The sequence below is a fragment of the Aulonocara sp. 'chitande type north' Nkhata Bay genome, linkage group LG11 (assembly GCF_057382095.1).
Source record: "Aulonocara sp. 'chitande type north' Nkhata Bay isolate Kocher_YH1m ecotype deep benthic linkage group LG11, A_spYH_male_GT1.1, whole genome shotgun sequence".
Classification (NCBI taxonomy): Eukaryota; Metazoa; Chordata; class Actinopteri; order Cichliformes; family Cichlidae; genus Aulonocara; species Aulonocara sp. 'chitande type north' Nkhata Bay.
This window is the reverse complement of record NC_141354.1, coordinates 39,221,270-39,246,269: the sequence shown is the minus strand read 5'-3', so window position 1 is coordinate 39,246,269 and position 25,000 is coordinate 39,221,270. Positions and strand designations below refer to the sequence as shown.

Sequence of the window (25,000 nt, the reverse complement as noted above, 5' to 3'; positions counted from 1 at the left end):
CTGGCCAAGGTTCTGGCGCTGGTGAAGGAGGTCCCGAGGAACGATGTGAACATCTACCCCGAGTACATCCTGCCGGGCATTGCCCATCTCGCCCAGGACGACGCTACCATCGTCAGGCTGGCGTACGCAGGTCAGTGACTCAGAAACGCCGCAGACGCACGCCGCGCAGGTTTAGATCGTTGACACCTTCTTTGTCCTCTCAGAAAACATCGCCCACCTGGCCGAGAGCGCGCTGCGCTTCCTGGAGCTGGTCCAGGAAAACAACGTGAACACGGAGCAGGACCTGAGCAGCGAGGACGCGGAGGAAGCGCTCCACCCCAACGAAAACTACGACTCAGGTATGCCCCGCCCTCGGTGCTGTTTATAAATGCGTCGCTGTGCGTCCATGTGACGAGCTCGCTGTATGTGTGCTGTGCAGAGCTGCAAGCGCTGCACGAGATGGTGCAGCAGAAGGTGGTGACGCTGCTCAGCGACTCGGAGAACATCGTCAAGCAGTCGCTGATGGAGAACGGCATCACGTGCCTGTGCGTCTTCTTCGGCCGGCAGAAAGCCAATGACGTCCTGCTGTCCCACATGATCACCTTCCTCAACGACAAGAACGACTGGCACCTGCGGGGCGCCTTCTTCGACAGCATCGTGGGTAAGCGCGCCAAACTTAACAGCAGCGCCCTCTGTGGTCAGAAGCGGGAACTGCAGCTGGTGTGCTGTGAGGTTAGCTACCAGCAGCAGCTAAAGACGAGTATAGTTCTCTTCCATCACAGTTTACAGGCTTTAGAGGCCAGTGTTTGGAGGCTGGAGTGAAGCAGACGTAGAAGCTCCTCAGTCTCGACGCCACAAACATCTTCTGGCTGGAAGAGTAATATTCTCAGCCGCTGAGACAGATCGTTTAGGATACCTGTGCGCGTTTCTGCTTCTCTGCCTCGTTGAACTGATGTAGACTCGGTGACATCGCCATAGAAGTCCAATCAGTTTTTCAATTCTGAGGAGTCAAAAGCTTCAAGTTCTCCGGAAAAACACAAACAAACAAACAAAGGAGAGCATAAACATTAACTCATGATCCGAGGTCATAAAGACATCTTTGAATGTAAATGTAAGGACGTGGAAGAGAAGGTGATGCTAAAGAGGGCGGGGCAAACAACTAACAGGGGGAGGAAGTGAAACTGATGAATACAAAATAAAGCAGGAAATAAGAAACGCTCTCTCTCCCTGTGTGTGCCTGCAGGCGTGGCGGCGTACGTCGGCTGGCAGAGTTCGTCCATCCTGAAGCCGCTGCTGCAGCAGGGTCTGAGCGACACCGAGGAGTTCGTCATCTACAAAGCCCTGAACGCGCTCACCTGCATGTGCCAGCTGGGTCTGCTGCAGAAACCGCACCTCTACGAGTTCGTCGGCGACATCGGTAAGCGAGTCTCAGGAGCTGTTTCCCTCCAGCGGCTTTCGCGTGTTTTAGCCGTGGACGTGATGTCACTAACCCGGTCTGTCTCCTTCCGCCTGCCATAGCTCCGTTCCTGTGTCACCCCAACCTGTGGATCCGTTACGGCGCCGTGGGCTTCATCACTGTAGTCGCACAGCACCTCAACGTCGCCGACGTCTACTGCAAGCTGATGCCCCACCTCAACCCCTTCATCACCCAGCCCATCATCCAGGTGAGTCCGCGCCACCGTCGTCACGCTCGCGCCTCCTGCGTCGTCCTCACTTCATCCGTCTTCATCTCCCCGCAGATCGATAAGGAGCTTGTTCTGCTCAGTGTCCTGAAGGAGCCCGTGAGTCGCTCCATCTTCGACTACGCCCTGCGCTCCAAAGACATCGCCACGCTCTTCAGACACCTGCTGCTGCGCCAGAAGAAGCGCGCGGGCACCATCCCAGAATGCCCCACGCCCGATGACCCGGCCATCGCCCAGCTCCTCAAGAAGCTGCTCTCACAGGTGAGAACACGTTTTATGGGCTCCGCCTCACTGCTGCCTCTGCTGGATGCTACAGGAACTGCAGGCTGTGCTTGCTGCGCCATGATGTTTCTCTGCAGCAATGCTGGCTGCAGTCACAAGGGGGCAGCAACACACAGCTTTTAGCCTGTTGTTTACACACACACAAATCTGCACTCACATTTTAATTGCATGCTTTTAGTCACTTTATACAATCTATCACGAGCATGCTCAGTGAGAGGCCAGCACGAGATCTGACAGGTTAATGAATTAAACACATTTAGCAACAAGAAAACGACGAGCAGCGTTTAGCCTCCTGCACGGCTCCGCCCTCGCTCAGCTTCATGCATGAAACCTGCACGTTCTTCACTGACATGAGGCCGAGGCTTTTCATGTCGTGGTTTCTCTGAAGATAAAGGATTTGTTTGTCCAGCTGATTTGAAAGCTAAATTCTTCTGCGGCTGTCGGTGTTTGTTCCTGACTGGATGTGGTCGACCTTCTCGACACAGTTAAACACATTTCGCCTCTGATCAGTTCCTGTTACTGGAAAGGAGGAAACAGAGATGATGATTAATCATGTGGACGGCAGAAGTTCAAACTGAGGAATCCAGAGGTTTATCACCTCGTCAGTGTGAGGAGTGTAGATAAGGATAAGTCTGCTGAGTCTCAGAGCGCCTCCTGCGTGATCATGATCAGTTCCTCTGGCGTCCAGCAGAGGCAGCAGCGACTCAGTCCCCATAGACTCCCGTGTTAAAATGAACACGCTTACAGCCTGACTGATCGTTTCCACCTTCATAATAAGTGAATGAGCCTTTCTGCTCACAGCAGAGACGAGTGGAGGGAGACGATGTGCTTTAACTCCTCCCACCTCATTTTATTCACACGACTTGTTGACAGCAAATGATCACCGCCGTGCGGACTCTGTTCTCAGGGCATGACCGAGGCCGAGGAGGACAAGCTGCTGGCGCTCAAAGACTTCATGCTGAAATCCAACAAGGCCAAAGCCAACATGGGCGAGCAGAGCCACGCGGGGGAGGCGGGCCAGACCGGCGTCATCGACCTGGCCACGCTCGGCATCACCGGCCGCCAAGTGGACCTGATCAAACCCAAAGCCGAGGGCGAGGACAAGCGAGGTAACCCACATCCCATCCACACAGCGAGTTTCACATACACATATGAAAGTTGGTACACAGTTGTAACGTGCTAACATGGACCAAAAAATCCACCGGACCCACGTCCCAAACCTGCAGGAAGTCGGCCATTTTTAATTAAAAATGCCCTTCTGGTGCGGATTCGACCATTTCCAGGTGTCACACTTTTGCAGACTCCTCCTCGGGATTTATTGGATCAACTTGGTATGGGGTCACTCTACACTGCACGCCTGGGCCATGTTAAATCGAGGAGCTTTAGAGTTTTCGTCGTGGAGCGTGTCCGCGGCACCACAGCCAATGTTCGACACTGTGAGGCTTCGCTGTGGTTAAGCTGAGTCGGTCTTAGGTAGGGCTGGGTATCGAAGAATCCATTCTGATCCACAAGGTCCTGATTCGATTTGAATCGGGGACATTTTGCCTCAGACAGCCAAAAATGTTATAACTCTGATCGTTTATCAGCACGTATCCATGTATAAGACAAAGCTGACGCTGTGAGGCTCCATCAGAGGTGTGAGCATCACCGCAGACGTCTTTGTGTCAAAGTAACTGAGGATAAAACATGAAGCAGGTTCTCCTGTTCTGGCTTTTTATAGCAGAGAAGCTTCAAACTCTTCTGCAGTCGATCAAAGACTGAAGCAACCTGATGCTGCTGAAGTGAAGCAGAGTCACAGAGGTTCGATCACAGCTGAGCAATCACTGAAGTCTAAATGGCTTCAGTCTGAACAGAGGTGAGGCTTTCTGCTCGGAAGGCAGTTAAATGTAAAAAACCAGCAGCTGACAGGCTGTAAACAGCTGTAGACTTGTGTGTAATAAACAAGCGAAAAATGCAGAAAACAGAGATTCAGACGGGAAACTGTTGCTGAGAGAGAGAGAGAGAGAGAGAGAGCTGTGCATGAAGTGTGATTTTATCCTGGTGGAAGCAAAACAGCAAAAGTCAGAGTGAGTCCATGACGATGTTTATGTGAAGCGTAGTTTGGATCTTCTTTTGCTGCTGGTTCGGTCAATAATGTTTGGAGAGACATCAAACTAACAGCTTCAGAATCAGCGCAAAAAGGGTGTAAACACAAAGCTCGACCCGCCGACACATTGGAATCAGCGAGCTGTCGGCTTTCAGCCCCGACCGTGTCCGTGCCGTCGGGTGAGAAAGGCGACGTCTCACTGATTCTGATGCGTCGGCGCTGTGTGTTTACGTCTTTGTGCAGAAGCCTGTTCCTGCTCTCATTCACTGTTTTGGTGGTTGTTGAAAATTTGTGAGATTGAACTTGAGATTCTGGCGTTTCGGGCAAAATAAATTTATATTTAAAAATCTATTCAGGATTTTAATGAATCGATATCACGTTATCCAAGCCAGAATCGATTTTAATCAGAACATCGATATTCAAAACCCAGCCCTGGTCTTAGAGGCGGGTAAGCCCCTCCCACATTTTTTACAGTTTCACAGCTGAGTGACATGAAACTGAACTGAACTTCAGTGTTGTTGTTTTGTTTGTGCTTCATTGCACTTTCCTGTTCCTGCAGCTGGTCTGCTGATCAGGCCGTAAACACGACCCACTGCTGCCTCTGCTGGACGTTAGGGGAACTGCAGGGTTTCAGCTCTGATGCTTATTGTTTTGTCGAGTGTTTCCATGTGTCTGTTGTGATGTCTCTTGTGGGGTATGTAAAAGGTCCCGCTGCTTTGAAACAATCCTGTTCCAGATGTTTTTGTGTAATTCCGCCACAGTAATCGGCTCCATCTGCAGCCACACATGTGAGAGCAGCAGATTGTTGAAGAAAGACGCTGTCTGGTCTGTCTCATTAATCACTTTGGCTTTGTGATCAGAGAGCGGCCGACAGATTCACTGCATCTAATCAAAGCCCTCCAAAATAAAAGTATCTCATCTCGACGAGCACATGAAGAATTATTCGAACTTCATGTGCTCGTCACACTTTCTTTGTGTGACATTTGTTTCGCCTTCTCCTCGGATTTAGTTTCACCGATTGTGGAAGCTGCTTCATCTGAGCTCGTGGTTAACGTCCTGTTTGCATGTCTGTTCCACAGCCAGGAAGCACACCAAGCAGGACTCCACCATGAACGAGGAGTGGAAGAGCATGTTTGGATCTCAGGAGCCGCCCTCCAGCCAGCCCGCCACGGTAACGCCACCCGACATTCGTACGCTGCTGTGCCGGGTCCCATTTAGTCTGAGAGCAGATGTGCACGACTATTCTCAGAGTTTAGAGGCTGCAGGTACAGAGGGGCGGGTCTAAAAGCATCAGGGACATTTGTAGTTTGACTGCTCACCAGACAACACTCAAAACAATGCATTGTGGGTAAACTTTCTGGGTTCTTCATCACACCTGCAGCTGTGTCGTCATCATATTCTAACGTAATTGTGTGTCAGTGCTGTGGAGGAGGAACCATCGTTAGATTTCATCTTCAGTGGGAGGAAACCTGCTCGACTAAGGTTTCACGCCTTCCTTTCGCGCGCCCCGGGGCATGATGGGAGATAATTCTGTGGTTCTGGTTCCTTTCAGTCGCTAAACTTGGGTTTGGGTCCTGTTCGCAGGCCGCCGACGGGCCGGGGAGTCAGATCAGGAAGAGCACCGCGGCTCTGGCGGTGCCCGTGCTGCAGTCGGTGGCAAGCGGCCCCGCCTATCAGCGACGCCTCAACACGTGCAAGGCCGAGCTTCAGCAGCTGGTGCAGCAGAAGAGGGAGCAGTGCAGTGCCGAGCGCATGGCCAAGCAGATGATGGAGAGCGCTGAGTGGGAGAGCCGACCTCCTCCTCCAGGTAAGCGCCACCGCACTCGCAGCGGACCTCGGGCGGGGCGCGGACGAGCTCACACCTCACACAGCTGTGACTGTTTCAGGGTGGCATCCGAAAGGCCTGCTGGTCGCCCACCTGCACGAACACAAAGCTGCCGTGAACCGCATCCGAGTCTCCGACGAGCACTCCATCTTCGCCACGGCTTCCAACGACGGTACTGTCAAAGTGTGGGACAGCCAGAAGATGGAGGGAAAGACCACGACCACCAGGTGAGGCCCTCAGGTGTGCCTGCCCCGCATGCAGAAGCGGCGCCGCGGAGTCACTCACCCTCACAGTGTCTCCGCAGGTCTGTGTTGACGTACTCTCGCATCGGCGGCCACGTGAAGACGCTGACCTTCTGTCAGGGCTCGCACTATTTAGCCGTGGCCTCGGATAATGGATCCATCCAGCTGCTCGCCGTCGAAGCCAACAAGCCGCCAAAATCCCCCAAAGTGCAGCCGTTCCAGAGCAGGTAACAGAAACCCGACGACACAGTTCAAGATAGCCGTGTTTGAGATGAGCACCAGGATATCTGACAGGAAGTCGGTCTGTGCTCTTTCAGGTCTCTGGACCTGCAGGAGGACGGCTGCACGGTCGACATCCACCACTTCAACTCCGGCGCCCAGTCGGTGCTGGCGTACGCCACCGTCAATGGCTCGCTGGTCGGCTGGGACCTCCGCTCCAACTCCAACGCCTGGACGCTGCGCCACGACCTCCGCCTCGGACTCATCACGTCCTTTGCCGTGGACATGCACCAGTGCTGGCTCTGCCTCGGTCCGTGTGTCCTCACATGAAATCTGTTCGTGGTGGCGGCAAAACGGTTTTAACAAAGACGTGCGTCCAGGTGTCGCACGAAACATTCACGTCTCTGTGTTTCCTGCAGGTACGAGCAGCGGCACCATGGCCTGCTGGGATATGCGGTTCCAGCTGCCCATCTCAAACCACTCCCACCCTGCCCGAGCACGAATCAGACGGCTGCTGATGCACCCGCTCTACCAGTCGTCTGTCATCGCAGGTCAGCTGAGTCGCCTCAGAGTTCGTTTCTGTTAAAGTCTCCACAGAGTCATAAGTGTGTGTGTGTGTGTGTGTGTGTGTGTCTGCAGCTGTGCAGGGGAACAATGAGGTGTCCATGTGGGACATGGAGACCGGAGACCGCAAATTCACCCTGTGGGCGAGCTCGGCACCCCCACTCTCTGAGATGCAGGTGAGTGTGTGTGTGTGTGTGTGTGTGTGTGCGTGTGTGTGTAAGTCACTGAGGTGTGTGTGTGTGTGTGTGTGTGTGTGTGTGTGTGTGTGTGTGCGCGTGTGTGTGTAAGTCACTGAGGTGTGTGTTTGTGTGTCTGCAGCCGTCCCCACACAGCATTAACGGGATCTACTGCAGTCCTGCTGACGGGAACCCTCTGCTGCTCACAGCCGGCTCTGACATGAGGATCAGGTGTGACCCACAGAGAAACATCCACACAAACACTCCACCTCACAGTTCTCTGCATCGTTAGCTCACAGGTGGAGTCCACGGATCGCTGACGTCGCCGAGCGAGCGGTGCCCAGCTCACACAGACTGGTTGGCTGAGGTTAGCTCGCTGTAGCTGGTAGCACATCGTTCACCTGTGTTAGCAGGAAAGCTAACATTAGCTAAGATTAGCCAGACTCACTCAGTGAAGCTCAACAGGAAGTTCTGGTTCTGGCTGGGTTGTATTTCACCCTCCACAGTTACAAAGCTCCGTCCTGGCAGGAAGTCGTAGTCATGGAGAGATGATGTCGTAGCTGTGCAGCTGACACCGCTGGGTCATCGGGTCAGCTGACGCTCAGGTGTAAGCGCCGCTCTGTGGCCCACAGAACATCAAACATGGCAGCAGGACGAGCTCGCGGCTCTGTTCGTTTAACAGTTTCTCTGAGCGACCGTTGACCTCTGCTGACCTCCATTCAGGTTCTGGGACCTGGCGTATCCGGAAAGGTCGTACATTGTGGCGGGCGGAGCCAACGACTCGCTGCACTGCCCGTCTGTCCTCTACAGCCGCAAGATCATCGAAGGGACCGAGGTCGTACAGGTATGCACATGCACGCACGCACATGCACACACGCACACACTCTTCCTGCTTTCACCTTTGAACACTGCCGTCTCTGCAGGAGATCCACAGCAAACAGAAAAGCGGCGTGGTGGAGGACTCGCCCCGCCGCGGCCCGGAGTCCCTCCCCTTAGGTCACCACGACATCATCACGGACATCGCCACCTTCCAGACCACGCAGGGCTTCATTGTCACCTCGTCCAGAGACGGCATCGTCAAAGTCTGGAAATGAGGGCCCCCGATGACATCACAGCACACGCACGCAGGGAGGCGTGTGTTTATGGACACACGCTCCTGTTCCCCATGAACACGGTTACATCATCATCACGAGACGTGGTTCAAACAGGAAGTGAAATGCTCTGCTGTAGACTCTGACCCCTGACGACTAGTTTGTGCTTTTCATGTCCGTCAGTGTCAGGTGACAGGAAGTGCAGGTGTGCAGCTGATCTCGCTCCTGCCGGATGAACACGCCATTTTTCACTCTGAAGTCTTGTTGCCTGGATACGAAGGAAACCTGATTTTTAGAACTACGATTGATAGCTGCGCTGATGATTTAGGGAAGTAAATCTGTTGAGTTGCATTATGGGACATGTAGTCTTGTTTTGATTCATCTTTAGTTCAGTTTTCCATGTGCAGGTGTAATTCAGCTTCTTTAAATCGGAGCGTCAGCGACGCCTCCAGCTGAGCTCCACGTTGTTCCTGCAGAGCCCACCAGGGGTCCCCATCCACAACTTGGGAACTGCTGTTGAGCCCGTGTGACGTTCTTCTGGCTTCATTTGAAAGTGCTTTATTAACAAAAGGACTGCGTACATCAGGAGCACAGATTAGTCACCTGAGGTAAACTTCCTGTCTCGTTGTGATGATTCACCTGAACGCTGCTCAGAAGCATCGAACACTGTCAGAGCTCCACAAACCAGCAGAATCTGTGTGTGTGAAAATAAAACCATGTATGAAACGATGCTTTACGGTCTGAAGCAAACTGAGTGAGACCTGAGAACTCTGTGTGCACGTGCACCTGTCCAGACGTCTTTGTGGGGACCAAAGTGCCACATCGAAGGTATTATTTAGACTCACAGTGTGGTTTTAGTGTCAGGCTTATAGTTAGGCTCAGGGTTAGAAGCATTATGTCAATTACATGTCCCGACTAAGATATGAAGACGAGAATCTGTGTGTATGTCCTGCATAGGTGCATTTAGACGTCTTTCTTCATTTTTTTACAGTTTTAAATAAAGTTTCTCTCTCGCGCACACACACACAGACACACACACACACACAGACACACACACAGACACACACACACAGACACACACACACACACAGACACACACACACAGACACACAGACACACACACACACACAGACACACACAGACGCACGCACACACACACACACACACACAGACGCACGCACACACACACGCACGCACACACACACACAGACACACACACAGACACACACACACACACAGACACACACACACACAGACCACGTGATCAGAGACCGTGGCTGTTTCCTGATTGGTCACAAAGAGGAAGTCAGACGGACACTTGAGATCATTTTATTTTCTTAAACCATCGTTGACGTGTGAAAGCTGCAGTTACATGGAGTCCACACAGTCCCGTCTGTGGGAGCGATACTGTACACGCTTCACTTCTACCTGTGTTTTTAAGGCTGCTTCAGGTTCATGGAAAATTACACATCAACACATTAACTTCTCTCAAGTCTTAACCTTGTTCTCACATCAGCCTCCACCTGATTTATAAAAAGTAGCACCTGACTGGAGAGAAAGGAGCGTGGGCGGGGTCTGTGAGGGGAGTCGAGCAGAGAGGATAACGGGATGTGCTCTGGAGGGAAAACTACGGAGGCCCTGAAAGGTCACAGTAACGTTCACGTTTCCTGTGAGCTGGATTATGATACAGCACCGTGCATCTCTGAGAACTGAGCACCAACCTGCAATCTCTCCTGTGCCCAGCAGAGGCAGCAGTGAGTGAGTCGCCATAGAATCGCACGTTAAACCTTTCCAGCCTGTTTTAAAGTTTGTGTTACAGGGGGCGTGGCCTCTTTGACTGAGGCTAACTGTACAAACAGCAAGTCCCGAATTTGTATGTCTCACTTTTTTATGTTTCCTAATGTGGACGAGGACAAACCAGTGCGATGAGCAGCGACCGTGTCAGCTGTTACAGGTCACACCTGCTGGGACTGAGACTTAGGCGATCGTTCCTGTGACCTTTCTGGGCCTCTTTAAATCGAACATGCGTGTAAACAAACAAAAAGCAGGCGACAGATGACTGAAAGCGTTCGAGCAGTTTCCCTGATGGCGGCGGGGGAGGGCGGGTAAATGCTGTGACTAATTCATTGAGTGGCCTCGGCAGGTTTCCTTATGCGTGTTCAGCCGTGACGCTCTCGTCCTCCTCATCTGATCTTCGTCCCACACAGGCTCTGACACTCCTCCTGTGTCAGGAAGCGGTTCTTGTTGCCGCCGCAGCCGCCGTACCAGAAGCGAGCGCACTCCTTCTGTGCGGCGTCAAAGAACCACATCATCGTGTAGTTGTCGCAGCTGCCCTGGTCCTGAGGGAGGATACAGGAATCTGGAGGACAACAGGAGACGGATATTAGAGCACTGCAGAGCGAGACGTGACCCGAAACATCTCAACATGCACGCTCGTCCTTGTTAGAACAACCGGGAAATAGCTCCTCCTCTTTCCTTCTCTCTCGCTGCCTTTTTTAACTTGTATTTATTGGCACAAACATCGTGTGTGCGCTCACACTGTTCAGCTGTCATCGCTGTCCATCGCACAGGCGGGTCTTACCTTGAGAGGCGAAGCTGGCAGGCAGAGTCTTCTCCACCACATTGGGATCTGCGAGCGAGGACAGAGTAAAGTCAGAGAGGCGATAGCTGTGCAGGCGAGCAGTGATGAGGGCTTCTCACAGGTCGGCGTGTTCTGTCACTGAGCAGGAAGTACTGGCACGTGAGAAGAAGAGCGTTGCTTTTACTGTGACCTTTGTCCCCCACGTACATACACGTGTATGCATGTCCGTGTGCAGACGGAGTCTGAGCGTGGACAGCAGTAGCAGAGGGCGTGTTATCAGCGCGACCACAGAGGACTTTAGTAGGAAGCAACACGCAGAGCATCCTGTTAGCTGTCCGCTGATAGCAGAGGTTAGTGGGTCCACAGACGTGGAGCGGTCAGCTTGTGTGCAGTCTGGACTTACGCTGGTTCCCACATGTCTGGAAACATTCATATTCCGTTCTAAAGCGGTTGGCGTTGCCGCCGCAGCCGCCATACCAGAACCGAGAGCATGCACCGACGTTTGTGTCAAAGAACCAGGCTGTGGCGTATTTCTTACACTGGTTGCCGATATCAGCGGGCAGCTGACACCGGGCTGAAAGCAGAACACACACATTTACTACAAACAGGCAGCGGCTCCAGCACAGACTGACTGAACGCCTGCATTCCTTCTGATGACCAGCAGGGGGCGACTCAGGAGGAGGAAGCTTTGGGAGAAAGTCTCTTTTTTGAGGGAGGGATGCCAATTTTTCCCCACTGTGACCATACTGCCTCGGCCCCAAGAAACACCTTCAAACATAAAGATACAGCGACGGAGCAGTCGGCTGCAACTCTGGGGTTCAGATTCTGAAACCAGAATTTATCCACCTGAGCCAGTGTTGTTGTTAGCAACCTTTATTCCATCATCAGCTCTGTCATCCATCATGGCTGACAAACGAGCACACCCTCCTACCCCGAGCTCCTGTACGTGATGATGCTCCGCCTCCTTGAGTTGCTTTTACTGCCTCTGAGAGAATGCAGGCTACGTCCGTCTTTTATGTACAGTCTGTGGCTGAGACCCGCTGCTCATGCAGTCGAACAAAGACACGAGGTTAAAGCATACATGACACGCGACATGCCCACCACATCTGTGCAGCTGCTGAAGGAGAGAACATCTGTACACACTTTAATGAAAAGAGTTTGTCTGAACCCTGCACACGACGTCCTCTATTGTATAGAATTCATTTACTGTGTATATGTTGTACTCGTATTACCGTGCATGTGACAAATAAAGAATGTTTTCCTGCTGAACCTCAGAGGTCAGAGGTCGTGTACCCCTGCCATTATGTAAGGCGTTGTCAGAGCGGTCCTTCACCTGCAGCAGTGTGTCTGCGCCGTGTGTGCGGCTACCTTTGGCGTGCGTGTCAGAGATGACTTTCTGGCCATTTCCTCTGATCAGAGCGTCGATGACGTCCAACTGCCCGGTCTGAATCTGTCCTCCGGTCTGCTCCTGGAAGTCCTCCTCCACCTCCTCTCCAAACACGTCCTCCAGCTGTGCCACGCCCTGACTGAACACAGCGACCACATGTGTGGACACACTATCACCATGTGAGAGCCTTTCAGCTTCCTAATGCACAACAACTCTTCTTGATTCTCCCAAAGTCAAACATCAACCAAGAATTAGAAATTTCAGGAGCTGCAAACTTTCGTTTTAGCTGAGGCCCACGTGATGGCGATGCGAGTGTGTGATTTACCCCGTTATGAATATCTGTCCTCCCTCCTGGCCGCCCAGCTGGTCACATGCTCGCCTCAGAGAGGGAGGAGGATACGAGGTGACTCCCTCTGAAACAATCACGGGACAAAAACAGTGATGGTGAGATATACTCTGCGGTGAAACGGGAAAGGAACTGATGGTTACCGTGAATGTTTAAAGCAAAGTCTGAAATGATAAATGATAATAACCCCTTCCTTCAGGTGTTCCAGAACACCAGTAATCTAATCTGACTGCTGCAGATGGGAAACATCTTACTGTTGAGGGCGGAGAGGAAGACCCTGATGAAGCGCTGGGCGTAGCCCTGCTCGTCAGCCTTCAGCCTGTCGAGTCTGATCAGGTGCTGCTGTATCGGCACGCTGGCCAGCTCCTCCACCTCCGTCCGGTTGTAACGATCACCCACCGTCACCACAAACAGCGCCACCCCCTCACACTTGGCCTTCTGGGAGATGTAGCGCAGCTTGGCCTGGTCTCTGTAGGCCGTCTTGGTGCCCACCACAGTCAGGACGGCCCTCTTGCTGCGCGGCTGGCCGGCTTTCAGCAGCACCTCCCTCAGGGTGTAGTCCAGCATCTGTCCCAGCGCCAAAGAGCCGCCCTGCTGCTGCATGTTCTGCATCATGTACGTCTTCATGTCTCCAGCGTTCTGGTAGGTCTGCAGGCCGAACTCCACCTTGGTGCTCTGTTGGACCAGAGCTACTCGGGCCTGGCGGCCGGCTCGGCGGGGCTGTGGACTCACGACCAGCTGCTCCACCACAGAGCTCAGCAGCTGCCGGGCACCGGCGTATTCATCGGCCTGGATCTCCCTGGAGCTGTCCAGCACCATGACCAGGTCCACATCCGCCTGCTGAGGCAGCACTGGTTCCTGGATGAAGGTGCACTCCTCTGCACGCCTGCAGGGGTCTGCAGAGACATCAGAAAGCGTGATGCTGATGACAGGAAGCTACAAAAGCTACAAGTGACCCGTCATGTTTGTGCACATCAGATCTCGGACTACTCGACAGGAACCAGGATGCTGTGGCACAGAAGCATTTAGAAAAGACGCCAGCATATTCTAATTATTGAACCTCATGGAAGGTCTAACAGTGTGCTCTGATATCAGCCAGCGTGCTGTTACCCATGGGTTCAAAGGTCAACAGGAAACACAGCACACACTGGCACTGTGCACTAGGGATGGGTACCGGTGTCCGGTGCCATGATGGCACCGGTTCTGACATAAACGGTAGTAACCAGACCGAAAAGCAGCGCACATTTCGGTGCTTTTTTTTCCTGAGCTGTGATACACTTCTAGCCAATCATTTTACGTTTCCCAGGATAGTAGGCGGGCCCAGGTACGTACGTTCTTTTAGAGCAGAGCTACAGGTTTAAAATGTCCAAGGCGAAGCGGTCCAAAGTCTGGCTGTACTTCACAGCAAAATATGCAAACTCAGCAGCAACAAGTGCTTTAAGCTGATACTGTGATACTGTCAAAGGAGGTAACACCTCGAATCTGATGAAACACCTGGCGACGCATAGTGTTTTATTTTAAAAGCCCAGAAATGCGCCGTATTTGATAGCTTGCTGCGAGACCTCACACCGAGCGCATCTACTGCGGGTGTGGTGCCTGTTATCTGACCCGGAGTTAGCAACATCCCCAAAAACCCGAAGAGGAGAGTCCTGGCCCCTAGCCCTGCCAGTGTAGCAGAAATGATGAGGATGATGATGCAGCAGCAGCCGTTCTTCTCTGCGTGAGTAGCTTAATGTTGTTCGTGTGTAATTTACGTTGAGTAGGCTAACCACGTTATTACATTAATGCATGTAAGGTGAACTAGCAAACATCATCATAGCTACATGCGGCTGTCTTCTTGTTTGATGGCAGATGCTCCCTTCACCCTGGCTAAAAAGGCTAAAATGACCAAAGAAAAAGTGGAAAACAGCTAAACATGAGAGGTTTTTGGACAAAGTTTGTGTTTTTTCCATTGTTTAAGCTTCCAGCCAAGAGTGATACCATATATGCCCCATAGCTGCAGAAAAGGCTAACATTGTTATCTTTTTACAAAAAACAGCTGAACATGAGAGGTTTTTGGACCAATTTTGTGTTCTCCATTCTTTAAGCACCGGTTTGAGCACCGGCACCGTTTCAAAAGTACTGATTTGGCACCGGTATCAGATAAAACCTAAACGATACCCATCCCTGCTGTGCACACAGATCCATCAGATCATTCATTATGCATTTATTATCACTGACTCTCAACCCCGAGTACTGAAAACACGTTCTTTGGCAAAAAGACTGCAGTGGGCTCATTTTTCATGTACAAGGAGTCAGTATTAGTTTGACAGCGTTCTGCTCGCCTACGCTGTCAACCACGAAAAGTCAGAAGAGAGATCAGAGCAGAAAACGATGCTCACCGTAGCAGATGGCGCAGTTCCTGACCTTCCTGAGCCCAGTGGCCCGTTCTCCCAGCACCGTGAACACAAAGTTTCTCGAGTCATCAACCTGATGGGAAACATTGAACAAAGCGCTGAGTACAAGGTTACAATGAAATCTACTCATTAGACATCGTTGTTCAGACTCAAACGATCTTAAGTGATTGAATCTGAGCTTCCTTTGTTTGCAGAGATGCTCGCAGTGAAGCATCGGCTGTTTGTTCTGCAGAGCCGGATGTTGTCCTGATGTTTCCACGTGTGAAATGTGTTAGTTTGATCTTAGTGAAAGGAGAGCAGAGCGGCCCTGGAGGTGCACCATCAGTGGCTCATGCTTTACTTTCTCCTGGAGAGAGGAAAGTTGCAAAGGCAGCACCGGTCCCGGTCCATCACTTCTGCTCAACATATGTAGTACAGCGTCTTGGAAAACTCTTTATCCCCGTCCTAATGTCTTTGGTCTGCGGGAGTTTTCTCCTGGGATCGCTCCCACGGAGGCCATGTTGTTCTGGGTTCTTCTGTGACCTCCTGGTTGAATCGTTGATGCACTCTTGGAGTCTTTCGCTTGTCCAGTTGCTCCTGAGAAGGTTCAGCATGTTCCAGGTTTTCTCCATGTGTGGATTATGGCTCTCGCTGTGGAGTCTCACAGCCTTAGAAATGTCTCTGTGACCTTACTGGCTTTGTTTTCAGCTGCTTCTGTAGGTCTTGGTGTGATGTGATCTTTTAGCCTGCTTTACTTTGTCAGACAGCTTCTAACTAGGAACTAATTGTACTGATTCATAAAGGTGCAAACTACAGCCAAGATGGCGCCGGTGCACATGGCTTGCCGTCCTCGGCTGTATCTGTTTCGCTGCTTTTTACCCTCTTTACGCTCTTTTACGGACCTTGGCATTGTATTTTTGATCCTTTTAGTTGTATGCTCATCTAATGGCTGAGCACTGATTACAGGCAAACACTTTTAAATCTAAGACTCTCCCATTCCTCTCGGGCTGATCCTTGCTGGAATCTGGGCGACGCCACCGTGCCCCAACTGGACCCTCCGACCGGCTTCTTCCACCTACCTCTTCCTAACCAAGAAACGCTACAGGAAATGCGGTAGAAGGAGCGGCCGTCGCGTTCGCCTCAGGGTCTACTTTAAAGCCAGAGCACCGGCTACCCACATGCCAGCCTGGACATTTGATCTTCTTTCCCTCCTTCCAGGAGGTTAACTTAGGCACCTTCTCCTCTTCCCCTGCACCGGTCTGGTAGGGGTGGCAGCATAGCCTCGGTTTTTAAAATTCATATGCAGTTCGGCAGCTACCCTCACCTACCTACACTAGTTTTGAAGTCCAGTTATTGGGGATGACTGCATCCACGACCACACTCTGCGTGGTGGTTTACCGACCGCCTAAATATAGCAAATGTTTTATCACGGACTTTGCTGATCTCCTAGGCTCCGTTCTTTTTAAGTATGGTTGTGTTCTCATTGTGGGAGATTTTAACATACACACTTGCTGTAAGGATGACTCATTTGCTAAAGACTTCCTTGCTTTAACGGACTCTTTTAACCTGGCTCAGTGGGTTAATGACCCAACGCATGTTAAAGGACATACTTTGGACGTGTTTTTCACATGGTCTGGACATTTGTTTTGTGGTCTTTATGTGTGCAGAGGCAGAACGTACCCAACGGGACCTCACCTGTCATGTAACCTGTAAGCATTTCTGGGTGTACAGATGGGTAGGCCAGAAAAACAGTGAGTGGATGTCTGTACAGAGCAGGAGCGTCTCAGCAACATGAGACATCATTGGTCAAGGCCACAAACGCGATTCCAGGCAAAACTCCTGGGACTCCTCCTGCTCCACAGAAACTCTTCAAGTTTCCGTGGTAGCCGCATGAGTCGCTGTGACATTAACAGATGTTTTTATACTCGATACGCTGACGTCATCATTTCTGGTGTCTCATACAGAAAGTGGATTTTCCCTCCAAGAGTTCAGAGCCTTCAGGAAATCTAAATGGTGGCAGAGTTAGTATAAATGAGGCTTTATTTAAGAAGTTTGTTTGAAGTAAAGGAGCAGCACTTCAAGCACTATCGTCAGATGTCTCCTAAAGAGGAAACACATCTTCATCTTCCTCGTGATGTGGTTCTTTCCAGGTCTTCTGGCTCAGCTCCCTCTTCATGCCTACTGCTGACACCGCTCCACTTTCCTGCTGGATTTCGTAATCGGTTTTCCAGCTTCAGCAAGGATTGGGAAAACTGCTGCGATTCCTTTAGTCCTGTGCTAATGTGCAACCCGCACCCCGCTTCAGACCGAAGGCAAAACAGTCTGAAGAGACTGACTCAGTCAACATCTGGATGAAAAACATCTGCAGGTAGCTGCAGGTAAATGACACCTACCTGCATGGCTTGTTCAATATCGGGAGTGTTCCTCAGAGAGATGACCGCTGGAACAATGTTGAGGGCCCGGTACTCCATCATGGCCGTTACAATGTCGTTAGCGCCCTCTGTAGGCCCGCTAGAAAAGAAGACGACCACCTTCCTCATCATTATTCCTGCTCGGACTCGTTTGAAGATGTTCTGACCCACGAAGCGCATGGCGGCGCCCAGCTGCCGTTTGTTGGACGTCCTCTCCTGGGCGATGTTCCTCACGGCCTCTAGCAGCTGTGCCTTGCGCCGGTAGTCCTGGAAGCGGATCAGGTACTTGGTGTAGGTGTTGTATCCCACCACAGCGACACGCGCGCCGTGCGGGCAGTTACTCTCTGCGATACTGATGTCATTCAGCAGGGAGAGGAGGGCGGAGCGTTGCCTACCAAAGTCCCCCGGGGTCACGTCATCAGACATGTCGAGACCGAACACCAGCTCGGTGGGGTAGGCCGGGCACGCCGACTGATCTGACGGGCAAAGAGGAGCTTGTGTTAAACTTTCAGCAGCCACCCGTTCATCAGTCACCAGGCTGGTGTCACGTTTATATCGGATTATACGAATCTGTTTACATAAAGGATATTTTACAACTGTAGAGCTAAACGTTTTAATCACAGAAGTGTGAGTCGGGGTAAAGGTGAGCAGTCCCAGCAGCATCTATCAAAGGGAGGCTGTGAACGCCTCTCATGCTAACGTCCACACTGATGAACCTCAGCTCTGTTTGCTCATGCAAAGCTGCTCTCATACCATCGGAGACCAAACATCTGTGTAATTCTTAGATACAACCTGGTGCTCCTGTTTCTGCAGTGAAGCCATAAAAATAAAACTAGTTCATTAACCTGCTAGGACCTGGCGTCCACATATGGGGACGTCACATTTTGGGTTGTTTAGACAAAAATACTAAGCTTTGCTTTCACAGGAGCCATATTGTTGTTTCTCATTTTGCTCCTGTGCACATCATTGCTCAACTGTGACTTTATAGTTTCCTATCAAACACCATAAAGTCACAATAGCAAAGAGAATTAAAAATGCATGCTATGAAAGAGTCTTAGGAGGTTAAATACACTTAATTACTTAATTATACTTAAATATACTTTCTAATGAAAGTGTTTGTTAGGGAAAACATTCTAAAACACTTCTTCAGTAAAGACTCAGAGAAGAGAAACACACAGAACTTCTTGCTAGCAAGGGCAGCCTCCAGAGACTCGCGCTAAGAAACTGCCCCAGTCCTTATTTATACTTCTGTGTGTGTGTGTGTGTGTGTGTGTGTGTGTGTGTCCTGCTGATCAAAGGGTCATATAACATGAAAGCACAAAAGGTACATCCTTGGTCACAAAGAGGGTAGTCTCCCCCACCCTAGATGGTTCACCTTAGATAACACGGCGAGGAAGTCCAGCAGTTCATCTAAACAAAAAGGCACTTAGACTAAAACAGACATAGCTATGTTAAAGCAATAAAACAAGGTGCAACCTCTCATGCTCCCAGGACGTGGGGGTGCATTCCTGGAGTGCACACCAAGCCTGCAGCCTGCTAGAGATCACACATCCTGTCACTACACAATTAATTATATGCCTCTAAGTATACATGGTTGCATATTTCCTAATACAAATAACTACACGCAGTATTCTACCATATGCAAACTTATATCACTAAAAGATAATACTGACTACTAAATACAATTTTCCATTGACAGTGTTTCAGGTCGAGGTCACACAGGAAATCTGCGTTTGGCTGATTGTTTCTTTGCTGTTAAACTGCTGCTTTCTTCCCTACGTTTGAAAGGAGAAAGATTTTTGGGTTGAGCAGAAACTGAGCTAAGAGGTGGCTGTGGTGGATACTGGGCACCAGTACAGCTGCCCAGCAGGTTTCTAAGTAGTGCAAAAAACCCAACACAAGCTGCAGCCTGACACCAAGCACGCCACGTGTGATTGGACCTGCATCACTCTTTGTGCAAAGTTTGTATAATTAAAAAAAATACATCTGCGAATGAGTCAAAGATGCTCAAAGACCACTGTAGTGGTGCAGAGAGAGAGACGTGTGTTTCCAGTACAGAGACCTGTGGGGTGCTGAGCTTATCAGGGGTGGAAATATTCACAGCTGTCCCACATGGCAGCATTTTAAATTTCTCTTTGATATTTGGGCTGATTGGGACCTGATGAATGTAAAAACAAAGAATTACCAGATTGTGTTCTCATTGTGGGAGATTTTAACATACACACTTGCTGTAAGGATGACTCATTTGCTAAAGACTTCCTTGCTTTAACGGACTCTTTTAACCTGGCTCAGTGGGTTAATGACCCAACCCATGTTAAAGGACATACTTTGGACGTTTTTTTCACATGGTCTGGGGTGGTGGTCCCCATCTTTAAGAAGGGGGACCGGAGGGTGTGTTCCAACTACAGGGGGATCACACTCCTCAGCCTCTCTGGGAAAGTCTATGCCAGGGTGCTGGAAAGGAGAGTTCGTCCGCTAGTCGAACCTCGGATACAGGAGGAACAATGTGGTTTTTGTCCTGGTCGCGGAACACTGGACCAGCTCTTTATCCTCTCCAGGATACTTGAGGGTGCATGGGAGTTTGCCCAACCAGTCTACATGTGTTTTGTGGACTTGGAGAAGGCATTCGACCGTGTCCCTCGGGGTGTCCTGTGGGAGGTGTTGCGGGAATATGGGGTGTCTGGCCCATTGCTACGGGCCATTCGATCCCTATACAACCGTTGCAAGAGCTTGGTTCACATTGCCGACAATAAGTCGGACTCGTTCCTGGTGGGTGATGGGCTCCGCCAGGGCTGCCCTTTGTCTCCGGTTCTGTTCATAATTTTTATGGACAGGATTTCTAGGCGCAGCCAAGTGGCGGAGGGCTTTCGCTTTGGTGGCCTCAGACTCTCATCTCTGATTTTTGCAGATGATGTGGTTCTGTTGGCTTCATCGGGTGAAGGCCTCCAGCTCGCACTGGAACGGTTCACAGCCGAGTGTGAAGCAGCGGGAATGAGGATCAGCACCTCCAAATCTGAGGCCATGGTTCTCAGCCGGAAAAGGGTGGAGTGCCCACTCCGGGTCGGGGATGAGTTCCTGCCCCAAGTGGAGGAGTTCAAGTATCTCGGGGTCTTGTTCGCGAGTGATGGGAGAAGGGAGCCGGAGATCGACAGACGGATTGGGGCTGCAGCTGCAGTGATGCAGACGCTGCACCGGTCCGTCGTGGTGAAGAGGGAGCTGAGTGTAAAAGCGAAGCTCTCAATTTACCGGTCGATCTACGTCCCTACCCTCACCTATGGCCACGAGCTGTGGGTAGTGACCGAAAGAACGAGATCGCGGATACAAGCGGCAGAAATGAGCTTCCTCCGAAGGGTGGCTGGCCTCTCCCTTAGAGATAGGGTGAGAAGTTCGGCCATCCGGGAGGGGCTCAGAGTAGAGCAGCTGCTGCTCCACATCGAAAGGAGCCAGCTGAGGTGGTTCGGGCATCTGACAAGGATGCCCCCTGGGCGCCTCCTGGGTGAGGTGTTCGAGGCATGTCCCACCGGGAGGAGGCCCCGGGGCAGACCCAGGACACGCTGGAGAGATTATATCTGTCGGCTGGCCTGGGAACGCCTTGGTGTTCCCCCGGATAAGCTGGAGGAGGTGGCTGGGGAGAGGGAGGTCTGGGCCTCTTTGCTTAGGCTGCTGCCCCCGCGACCCGGCCTCGGATAAAGCGGATGAAGATGGATGGATGGATGGTCTGGACATTTGTTTTGTGGTCTTTATGTGTGCAGAGGCAGAACGTACCCAACGGGACCTCACCTGTCATGTAACCTGTAAGCATTTCTGGGTGTACAGATGGGTAGGCCAGAAAAACAGTGAGTGGATGTCTGTACAGAGCAGGAGCGTCTCAGCAACATGAGACATCATTGGTCAAGACCACAAACGCGATTCCAGGCAAAACTCCTGGGACTCCTCCTGCTCCACAGAAACTCTTCAAGTTTCCGTGGTAGCCGCATGAGTCGCTGTGACATTAACAGATGTTTTTATACTCGATACGCTGACGTCATCATTTCTGGTGTCAGAAAGTGGATTTTTCCTCCATTTTTTTTTTCTGAGACAAATAAGAGCCACATGTGAGGACGTTAGTTTTAAATTTTGATAGAACAGTGGCAGTATAACGTCCTCGTAACTGGATATCAGGCCCTTGTAGAGTAAAATTAATTATTTTCGTCTAGACATCCCAAAATGCGATGTCCACATATGTGGACGCAGGTCCGAGGAGGTTAAGAAAACCTTTTTCACCATCCTGACACTAACGACAGCAATAAATGAGGAAAAATCCTGAGGAGAAGAATCACAACAACAACACTGTGCTGAATCAAATGCTGAAGCTTCAGAGAGTGCAGCTGTGTCCATCTTTGATCCAGTCTGTGGACGTGGCTGCTGAGCTGTACTCACCACGATACCTGACTGTTAGAGTGGAGACACGTACCAGCAGAGCAAGCTGGAGGGAAAACAAACAGCATTTAGAGACGTGCAGGTTTCATTTCCTGAGATGATGTGAGGATGTCAGGAAGTCTTACCACAGTTGTCCCTGATGTAGGTGATCAGCTGACAGTCCTGAGTCAAAAGGAAAGACCTGTGATTACATCCTGTACTAATGTTTCCTTAATGTGGGTGAGGTGGGTTTAAGGTGGACTTACAGTCATGGCTTTGCCTCCAGGAGAACCTCGGGGGCCCTGTGAACAGTGTGATATCTGACTAACATGACAGAAGAATGTTCCTCACATTTGATCAAACAAACGAAGATCTCGACACCTTTTGCCTCATTCACCCCTTCGTGTAAAGTCTTTTATCAAACATTCGCGCTCCGATGGAAGCACTTGGGGTTAGGATCTTGCACACGGATATTTGGCCTGCAGAGCGGAGCAGACGAGGACTGAACCGCCAACGTTTGGTTAGTAGGTGCCCTGAGCTACAGCCACCCCAAACGCTGCGTGAAGCTCAGAGATCTTTAAAAACCACACAAAGGATTTTCCAGTAATTTTAAACAAGACAGCGAGAAAACTGAGCTCTGTAAAGGACAGAAATACCTCTGCACCTGTTTAAACTAACCTTTAGAGTTAAGTTTGGGTAAAAAATACATTTTCCTTTATCGTTGTAAGAGAGGACGAAATAGATTTAGAGGAAAACTAAAAAGTTTTCTTATAAATTAATCCACATCCAGTGATCTTTCTGGCTCCAGGCGCTCAGTTTGTGCAGCATGAAGTCGGCAGCTTCCTAAAGCTTTTCCACACTCACCCTGTGTCCCGGATATCCCGGTTCTCCGGGGACTCCTGACTCTCCTGGCAAACCCGCGTTACCCTACGTGACGGGATCACAAACAAACGTCACTGACGGACTCAAAGACCGAGCTTGATTCAGTTATCTGAGCAGTGGACTCTCACCCCTCGGCCGCGGTTCCCTTTGGGCCCTGGATATCCTTTCGGTCCCTGCAGCCCCTCCTCGCCCTGCAGAGAAAGAAACACGGCTCGTGAGGTAACGCATCTCCAAATTCAAACACAAGCCCTCAAGTCAACTTCCTGACCACACTCATCCCAAGAATAAACAAGAGCGTTCTTATCTCCGGCCTCCAAAAGCTTCTGGACAAACACCAGCGAGTAAAACTGAAAATGTGCTTATTTATTAAGGCGGCCTGTCTCATAAATCCTCGAAAAGGATCCAGTCGACTTTACCACAAAGCTGTGAGAGCTCAGTGATGCTCTGCTGTCAACCTTTTGTGTATGAATGTGTGAAAGCTGCAGGCAGCACGGCGAGGTGTTTATGAGCCACCAGTGTAGGCAGGCTTGTATTAGTTTTACAGGAGCAGTAAGATTAAAGGGTCCTGGGCTGCAGCCACGCAGCACCAGCAGAGGCTCCAGCAGGCGGTCCGGCCCACACACTCCCACCTCAACACGTCCAACAGCAGAAATAAATGTTTATTTGCAATGACTCGATCCACTGAAGAGCTCCTAAACCGTGTTTCTGTGTTACCGTCTGTGAGTATTTGAAGTTTCAGTGCAGCTTTGATACGTTTGCAGTGAAATCTCTGAACCCGCTGAGCTCACAGGTCCATTCTGATTGGTCCGCGCCACGAACACCCGCTGTCGTCCCGAAGCAGCGCGAGCGAGCAGCACCTGCTGTTTGCATCCGTTTGAATGATGTGAGAGAGCAAGAGGCCGATTTCACTGCGTCACTCTCAGAGCGAACAGCAGAATCACACATCAGCTTTACACCTGCAGGAGTTTCTGCTCAGCTTCGACGTGCATCGCAGAAAACACGCAGATTATTTCGTGTTCGCAGCATTTTCTCTGTCAGCTCCTGAACTCGGTGGACTTAAAAACTCTCGTTGGACTTCTGTTAGCCTGAAAACGCTCCGATGTTTGGATCCTAACTCGTTTCTGATCCGTTCCCAGCAGGCCGCCTTCATTTCCTGTCTGCGTGTTTACTGCGATTTAATGCCAGGATGGATTCAACCTGATCTGCTGTGAACTCACCCGAAGACCAGGGTAACCAGGGAAACCGGGATCGCCCTGCAAGACACGGCAAGAACGTGAACGTTGTTATGAATGTGAAGCAGAGATCTAGCAGAAGGATGAAATACAGGATTGTGTATTATGAAGGGTCACCTTTGCACCTCGGCGGCCCGCGGGTCCGTAAGCATCCCGACCGTCCTGACCCTGAAACACAGACAGTCAGCGCCACTGACATCCAATCAAACTGTTTGTCTGAACAGAGCGGGCTCTCGGCTCCTTACCGGCATTCCTCGGGGTCCGTCTGGTCCTGGTGCGCCCTCATCACCGGGATCGCCTGGTTGGCCCTTTAACAGCAACAACAGGTTGTCATGGTGAAGATAACCTCCCCCTTCACACCAACTGGATTAACCCCCCTGTCTCTATATGTGTGGGTGCAGACTGATAACCAGGCCAGCTGGCATTTACCCATAACTGTGGTTAGAAGGCTAACCTGGAGGCTTCACAATTAAAGCTGATGACATTGTGGTGGCCACGCCCCCCCATGTACCCTGTATGGACGTACGTGTATGACCAACTTCCTGCCTTCAGGCCCTGCTGGGTGGAAACTGTGGAGGATGTAATCTCTTCATCTGACCTCTTGGAGTATTCGTCAGCTATTCTCATAAATGTGATCTTATCTGACGTGAAGCGGGGACGTTTATCAGATGTTAAACGATGATGATGTCACACACCTTCTGTCCGTTACCACCGATCCGTCCAGGTAAGCCCGGGTCTCCAGCGGGACCTGGTCCACCCTGGAGGAAAAACCAGCAGAGTCAGAGCCACACACAGTTCCCTTTTACCTGATTATCCCTGAATGCACCGTGGACAGAGCCCGTCGGTCACAGAGCCTCACATAAATCTCCGCTCGTCATCAACTTTAACGGCGCTTATCCAAACAGGTGAAGAGTAAACATGGCCGCCGCTGAGCGCTGCCAAGTGATAAATCTGAGCTTCATTGGTCCTACATCTCTGCTCGGCAGCTCCTCAGTGACTCTTTATGAGATGTCCTCTTTGGATTTTCTAACAGCGGCTCAGGACTGAGCGCGTCTGGTAAAAGAGTTGAAGCTTAGACTGAGACGCTGCGTTTGAATGAGGGAGAGTCGAGCAGACGTCGCTCTGGGCCGAACTCGACCTGTCTGTCGGTGTTTTCGATGGTGATTGAAGCAAACATGGCGACAGCTGCCTGCAGACTAAACTCGGATCAGTTCTGTTTAAAGTTTCCTCTGAGCGGGACGC

The 25,000-nt window shown here is 50.9% G+C and overlaps 2 protein-coding genes across 2 annotated transcripts in view; one reads left to right on the top strand and one right to left on the bottom strand.

Annotated features, from left to right (window-relative positions):
• Positions 1–9,228, top strand: part of LOC147319842 (phosphoinositide 3-kinase regulatory subunit 4-like) — a 10,058-nt gene extending 830 nt beyond the window's left edge. The window contains exons 2-18 of the mRNA XM_086312630.1: positions 1–130; positions 204–338; positions 419–640; positions 1,223–1,396; positions 1,498–1,643; positions 1,719–1,922; positions 2,851–3,052; positions 5,109–5,200; positions 5,614–5,836; positions 5,916–6,081; positions 6,159–6,323; positions 6,414–6,625; positions 6,735–6,866; positions 6,955–7,055; positions 7,198–7,286; positions 7,779–7,899; positions 7,979–9,228. The exon at positions 1–130 is cut by the window's left edge and continues 263 nt beyond it. Of these exons, the coding sequence (XP_086168756.1) occupies positions 1–130; positions 204–338; positions 419–640; positions 1,223–1,396; positions 1,498–1,643; positions 1,719–1,922; positions 2,851–3,052; positions 5,109–5,200; positions 5,614–5,836; positions 5,916–6,081; positions 6,159–6,323; positions 6,414–6,625; positions 6,735–6,866; positions 6,955–7,055; positions 7,198–7,286; positions 7,779–7,899; positions 7,979–8,149 (2,685 nt within the window). The 3' untranslated portion in view covers positions 8,150–9,228. The remainder of the gene's footprint in view (positions 131–203; positions 339–418; positions 641–1,222; positions 1,397–1,497; positions 1,644–1,718; positions 1,923–2,850; positions 3,053–5,108; positions 5,201–5,613; positions 5,837–5,915; positions 6,082–6,158; positions 6,324–6,413; positions 6,626–6,734; positions 6,867–6,954; positions 7,056–7,197; positions 7,287–7,778; positions 7,900–7,978) is intronic.
• A 231-nt stretch (positions 9,229–9,459) lies between these two features.
• col6a4a (collagen, type VI, alpha 4a) overlaps positions 9,460–25,000 on the bottom strand; it is a 61,553-nt gene continuing 46,012 nt past the window's right edge. Inside the window, 18 exon segments of the mRNA XM_086312632.1 lie at positions 9,460–10,505; positions 10,728–10,775; positions 11,131–11,325; positions 12,061–12,093; positions 12,096–12,253; positions 12,440–12,527; positions 12,715–13,356; positions 14,842–14,929; positions 17,229–17,722; positions 21,700–21,711; positions 21,791–21,827; positions 21,911–21,946; positions 22,509–22,571; positions 22,655–22,717; positions 23,744–23,779; positions 23,876–23,926; positions 24,004–24,066; positions 24,454–24,516. Of these exon segments, the coding sequence (XP_086168758.1) occupies positions 10,330–10,505; positions 10,728–10,775; positions 11,131–11,325; positions 12,061–12,093; positions 12,096–12,253; positions 12,440–12,527; positions 12,715–13,356; positions 14,842–14,929; positions 17,229–17,722; positions 21,700–21,711; positions 21,791–21,827; positions 21,911–21,946; positions 22,509–22,571; positions 22,655–22,717; positions 23,744–23,779; positions 23,876–23,926; positions 24,004–24,066; positions 24,454–24,516 (2,346 nt within the window). The 3' untranslated portion in view covers positions 9,460–10,329.